The 6,400-nt window shown below is 47.6% G+C and overlaps 1 protein-coding gene across 2 annotated transcripts in view; it reads right to left on the reverse strand.

Annotated features, from left to right (window-relative positions):
- Positions 1 to 6,400, reverse strand: part of TET3 (tet methylcytosine dioxygenase 3) — a 103,949-nt gene that overhangs the window by 5,262 nt on the left and 92,287 nt on the right. For both annotated transcript variants that reach the window (XM_008579881.1, XM_008579882.1), the window contains 2 exons: positions 4,058 to 4,147; positions 3,397 to 3,534 (listed from right to left, as the gene is read on the reverse strand). In XM_008579881.1, the coding sequence (XP_008578103.1) occupies positions 3,397 to 3,534; positions 4,058 to 4,147 (228 nt within the window). The remainder of the gene's footprint in view (positions 1 to 3,396; positions 3,535 to 4,057; positions 4,148 to 6,400) is intronic.

A 6,400-nucleotide genomic window follows, 5' to 3' on the forward strand; every position in this document is an offset into this window, starting at 1 on the left:
GTGGGACCCGACCCCCCGGCGGGAGCGCTGCCGCGCTCCCAAGCGGCGCACTGTAGCAGTGCGCCACCGGGCCGGCCCGCAACTTCATTTTTTCTTAACATAGTATGAATATTTCCTTACGCATTAAATATCTCCCCCAATATGATTTAAGAGAAATATAATATTATTCTATGGTAACAATGTGTTAGTTTAATGCCTTATTACTAAACATTTCAATTTATTTCCAATTCTTCTCTACCATGAATAATATTTTTCAAAATATCTTTTTATTAAAATTTCTAAGGTACTTAACCCCTTACAATAAATGCTGTGAAGTAGAACTACCACAAACTGCAAAACTGCCCTCCATAATGATTTTTTTCACTCATAACAGCAGAATGTGAGCTCCAATTTTCTTATATCTCTGTTGATAATTTTGCCATTAATTTCTTTGGGGGCATTTGGGGCCTTGATTGTGGAGGGACTGTGCCTCCCAGGGCTGGTTAATTCCTAGAGACTTCCTGCAAGTGTGCCTTTGATACACTAACCAACCAACCCAGAGCCCACATCCCCAACCACCTCCTTTATCAAACTCACACACCAAACCATTATTCCCTCGGCCCTAAATTCCCCCAGGATCACGTTCCGGGCAACAAGGGACCTCTCCCACAGCCCCCAGCCTGCCAAAATTATTCAAACTCTCCAATTGTAAACATACTCGGCAAACCAACCCTGCCTTCTCCTTCCTGCAAAAACTCCAATAAAGGTTCTGGGCCATGCTCTGGCCTCTTCCTCCTCGGCCTCCTGACTGACCCTGGTGCTTCCCACATGACCCTGGTGCTTCCCACATGGCCCTGTGTGCAGCACGGCGTGCTTGCTTCTAGGGATCTGTGAATATAAACTTCTTCCCTCGTGACCATTATTTCTAAGTCTGCATGTCTTACCATACCTGATGAAAACAAATCCTGGGTACCTTTTAACACAACTCTCTGTCTTTCTCCTTTTGTGAGTTTTATGTCTTTTGCCCATTTTTATACTAGACTTTTATATATATATATATATATATAAAGTCATCTTTGTATATGTGCATTTTTAGCCACTGTTAGCATTTTGGTAACCATCCACACACCTGAATGTGTGTGTTTGTGTGTGTGTGTGTACAGCTATATAAAACTTTATACAAATAGGATATTATATATACATGCTGTTCTATGACATGCTTTTCTTAACTCAAGAATAACAAATAATCCAGCTTGTATTGGTCTTTCAATTTTGATTATGGTGTTTTATTATTGAACAGAAACTTTACATTCTTTTGGTGTCAACTCTATCAGTCCTTTCATTTAGAGTTCCTTCCTTGAGGTCACGTTCTACCTAACCTGTTTCTTCCCAGCATGCACATGGGTCTTCAGGCCTTCTGTGCTCTGACCAGACACCTGGGTTGGACTGGCCACCAGCCCTGCTTCCTACCCTTCTGTAAGACCCGGTGTTACAAAAACAGAGCAAAGGCAAAATGCAAAGAATGAGAAACGACAGAAACTGTGTTCCTATTTCTAACATACAAGAGATACTTACAAATGTCAAAAGATATAGCCATCTCAATTAAAAAAATAAGTAAAGGATATAAGTAGGATAGTCACAAAGATGAAATTTAAATGGGCAAGAAAAGTAGGAAAAGATGGTCAACCTCTCTAGTAATAAAAGAAATACAAATTAAGATGAGATTGTATGTTTGCCACTCACACAAGCAAAAACCAAAAAGACTGACAAAATCCAGTGTTGCCACCACAAAAGCAGGAGAACAAGCCCTCTCAGCCTGTAAATGTAAAGGTCCTCACCCAGGGACCTCGGGGACATCACTGCACTACTGCACAAAGACACGACAAGGATGGCCCCTCCCTGTGGTTTACAGAGGGAAGCATCTGAAAGCACTTACTGTCCACTGATAGGAGGCTGGTTAAATAAATGATGGCAGAGCCGTGTATACAGCCTCAGAAAATGCACTGACACAGAAAGGCTGAGTTATCCTTGAGTTAAGAGAAGTAGGTCATATAACAGCATTTGTATATAACGTGATCCTCCTTGTGAAAATTTTATATAGCTGTGCACACACACACAAACACATGCACACACACATTTGGGTGTCTAAATGAAGGATCATCAAAATGCTAACAGTGGTTATCTCTATGAGGTTTCAGGCAATTGTTTTTATATTATTTAAAGTTTTTTATGAGTAGATATTGTTTAATTAGAAAAAAACCAATACTTTCATTTTGAAAATAAATATTACTTTTTTTCCACCCCTATTTTAGAAGCTCTGTGATCTCGCTCTCTGTCATCCAGTGCCTTCTGCTCCTCCCCTGCCTCACTCCGAACCCTGGAGGGCCCACCCTTGCTATCTATTTCAACTAGAAACCCTCACGCAGAGTGTAGACAACAGGAGCCTGCCCCATCTTTCTTCTCAGTCTTGGACAGGGGGACGGAAAACAAGGTGGAGAAATGAAATCCTGGGGTGGGGCCATTGATTGCCACAGGGCCACCGTCTACAAGCAGAATCTGGAGGTCCCTTCCCAGATAAACATGCTGGCGCCCTCGCCTATTCCACAGCCCTCTGGAGCTCCGTCTGCCCAGGACCTAGCTAAGCAGAGCACAGCACTGGCATCATCCCTTCGAGGGGGTCCCCACCGCAGCCCACATGTCCTCTTCTCCATCTACTCACTCCCCTGGTGGTCGCATTCAGCCTTCACGGCTGTCACTATGAGCTATGTGCTCTCCAGACCCTCCCACCCTCCCCTGCCCACTCCACATCTCAACCCGCCTGTCTAGCAGCATCTCAAAACAGAATTCTTGATTTTTCACCCCCAACCCTGGTTTCCCCTCATTATTCTACATCTCAGTAAACAGCACTAATACATGGCTGGTTGCTCAAGCATCTATCACTTTACCCCTTACCCTGCTTCACTTCTTCCTCGCAGCCTTTACTGCTACCTGACATTGTATCACATTCGTGGGTAGGGATGTTGTCCATTTCATTCCAGGCATCTAGAGCAGTGCCTGGGGCTCAGCTGGTTCTCAATAAACATCTGTTCAATGAATGAATCAAGGGGTTGTTTGGATTTAAGTCCAAATGTTCACAGAGACCTAGAGCCACACTTTAGATAACCAGGACGCCATGTGCCTAAGGCTGCATCCTGTGGCATCCAACTGAGACACAGAAACGAGGCCAGCCCTGTCCATTAATTCTGGAGAGGGTTTTCTCTGAGAAGTGGGCAGTCTGGCAGGGCACCTCCCAGAGTTCTGAGAATCCTGTCTCCACGTCCCTCCCTCCTCTGAGTCCACCTTTCAGAACAGACCAGTTGGGCTCTCTCCCAGGATGGTCCTGCAGGTGGGGCTGTGACAGCACACAGGCTTCCTTACCACGGTGCACCCGTTGTAGAGGTTATGCTGGTCTTTGTGGGCGTGGGCGCAGAAGTCCATGCAGGCTGTGACCCCTGAGAAGGGCCTCCCTTCCTTCAGCCCCAGACGGCAGTCGATTGCTATTTCCTCATTGGTCACCTGTGGGGATGGCCAAACGGAGCTGCTCACGTGACCTGAGGTGAGCGGTCCTGATTCTGCGCCTGGGAGGCCAGGCCTTGGAGAGAAGGAGGTTAAGTATCACAGCCACCCTGCATGTGGACTGCAAGGGGGAGGTTTTCTGGCTGAGAGGCCTCAGCTCCAAAAAAGTTACTTTCAGGTGCCCCCACAGGAATTACTTCCTTCTGGGTTATCTCACGTCCCCCTTGCCTTATCAGGGAATGCAGGGGTGACAGGGAAGAGAAACTCAAGCCTCACCCATGGAAACCAGACCAGAGGCAGTGGACGATTACTAGGGGAAGGGGGATAAAGACCAGGGATAGGGCAGAGATGGTGTGGGATGCAGCTTGCTGCAAAAAAGGGACTACATCATCGCTTTGCTCCCGGGCTGGGCTCTTCTTGTAAGAGCATCAAGCAGCCCCCCCGCTCTCTCGCTTCCCAACTTCAGCGAGCCTGGGCAGAGATGTGGATGACATGCGGGCAGAGGAGGGCCCAGGACCCATACCTGGTTCTGATAGGCCTGAGGGGCCAGCCGCTTGTACAGGGGAGCGACTTCGGTGGCCAGGTCCTGGAAACTCTTCCGGAGCACTTCTTCCTGCGAAGAGAAGAGAAGTCACACATGTCCAGAGTGGCCTGCCTGGCAAACCCCACACCCTGGAGATGAATCACCATTCCAGAACCATCATCAGGGCTTCCTGGGAAGGTGGGACGTGAGGTGCTGTTGGTGTTTTACAGTGTTTTCTCTGGGAGAGGAATGGTGCCATTTCTACTTAAAAGTTGGGGACATGCAGGCCAGCCTGTGGCTCACTTGGGAGAGTGTGGTGCTGATAACACCAAGGCCATGGGTTCGGATCTCTATATAGGGATGGCTGGTTAGCTCACTTGGGAGAGCGTGGTGCTGAGAACACCAAGTCAAGGGTTAAGACCCCCTTGCCGGTCATCTTTAAAACAAAAAAGTTGGGGACATGTAAGCACATCAGGAAAAGCCACTGCCTGAAGGTCCAGTCAGCTTGACCACTATATGCTACTGTTCTGGGCGCTAGCCCAGTTCAGCCCAGAGAACATAAAACATGTTCTTGCTTTTGAATGCTGAACACCTTACGTCAGAGGTGTGGTATACTAGGCATGAAAAAACTATGAACAAGTATGGATCCTTCTTCCCATGCTATAGACAGTAAAAGAGCAGCAGGTGGGATCTGTGCTAGAAATTCTATAGCCAGCCCTGCTCAGAGCCCATCATGAGCCAGGTGCACAAACTGCGGAGCTCTAGCTCCTAGACCTGCATCATCTTATGTGTTATTCACAAGCCACATGTAGTTGTTGAAATATAATTTTAATTAAAATTAGATAAAATTACAAATTCAGTCCCTCAGCCATACTAGCTACATTTCAAATGCTCAGTAGCCACATGTGGCTCCTGTACTGGACAGCAGAGAACATTTCCATCATCACAGAAAGTTCCACCAAACAGTGCTGCTCTAGACAAAGCAGCAGTCACCCGGTGACATTTGGCAGAGTGTTTCAGGCATAGCAAGCAGAGTTTGTAGGAGGTCTTGAGCACAGGCATGTAGAGTTTATGAAGAAGAAAGCAGGAAGAAGAGAGAGAAAAGGAGCCAAATACATAGCACTGGAAGTGAAGATTGAGACCAAAGGCTCAGCTGTCCATCCAGGTGGAGTGGGCCTGGGCAGCCAGCCACCCCCAACCAAACCTGCCTGGGCCAGCAGGGCCAGACCACCTCCCTGGCTGCTGTCCAGATGCTGCCACCAGCACAATGGGCCCGAGGCCAGCACAACACAGGCATGAGGCTAGTGAGCTCTGGGGAAACACACACCTGGGTTTAAATCCTGGCTTCACCCTTAACTAGCCATATGGCCTTAAGCAAGCCCTTGGCCTCATCTGTAAAGTGAGGGGTAATAGTGCCTGGACCACGGGTCAGTGGTGGTGGTGGTGGTGTGTGAAATTAACAGGTACCTGTGAGGTGCTCAGCACCCAGCACATAGTAAGTGCACAGGAAATAGTGGCTGACAGAACAGGGCAAATATGTGTGAGTAATTAAACCAATGTCTTTTCAATCCTGGTAATTCTTAGGTCCTGGTGGCCCTGGGGCTCCTCCATTCATTGGAGCAACTGCATTTGCCACCTCAGCGGGGAAGGTAGAACCTAACATGAATAAAAGTCTAGTATCAAATTGGACTATTTTAGGATTACACAACAGCCTAAAAGCCAGGTTTTGGGGAAAAAGAGTTCTAAATTTGAAAATGCTTCCTTTTACTTATGTAAAGCAGAGCTTGGAAGTCAGAGCATAGATGTTTATATGGACTTTGGTGTAGAGAATATGTGCCCAAGGGATGTCCCTGCCCCATGGGAAAGGGGGAAGCCCTTCTGGACTAGGAGCTCAGAGAGATTTGGAAGGTCGAGTCTGGGATCAAGATGTGTGCCTGGATCCTAGCAAGGGAACCCAGCACCCACCCTCTCAGGAGCCGACGTAGGAGGGAGGGAGGCTGGAGGTGAAATGACAAAGAGCCCAGACAGGCTTGCACCTTCTTCACACTTGGAACTCTGAGTGGAGACCACCTCCTGGGTGGCCATCACAACCAGGACAACAGAGGAGAAACAGCGGTGGGGAGGCGGCCTGAGCTGATGCTCCTGCCTCCTGTGGCTTGAGCGAGGCCTGCAGTGGAGAATTTGCCACCTCAGCGGGGAAGGTAGAACCTAACATGAATAAAAGTCTAGTATCAAATTGGACTATTTTAGGATTACACAACAGCCTAAAAGCCAGGTTTTGAGGAAAAAGAGTTCTAAATTTGAAAATGCTTCCTTTTACTTATGTAAAGCAGAGCTTGGAAG

The sequence above is a fragment of the Galeopterus variegatus genome, unplaced genomic scaffold (genome assembly GCF_000696425.1).
Source record: "Galeopterus variegatus unplaced genomic scaffold, G_variegatus-3.0.2 Scaffold1973, whole genome shotgun sequence".
In the NCBI taxonomy this organism is placed as follows: domain Eukaryota; kingdom Metazoa; phylum Chordata; class Mammalia; order Dermoptera; family Cynocephalidae; genus Galeopterus; species Galeopterus variegatus.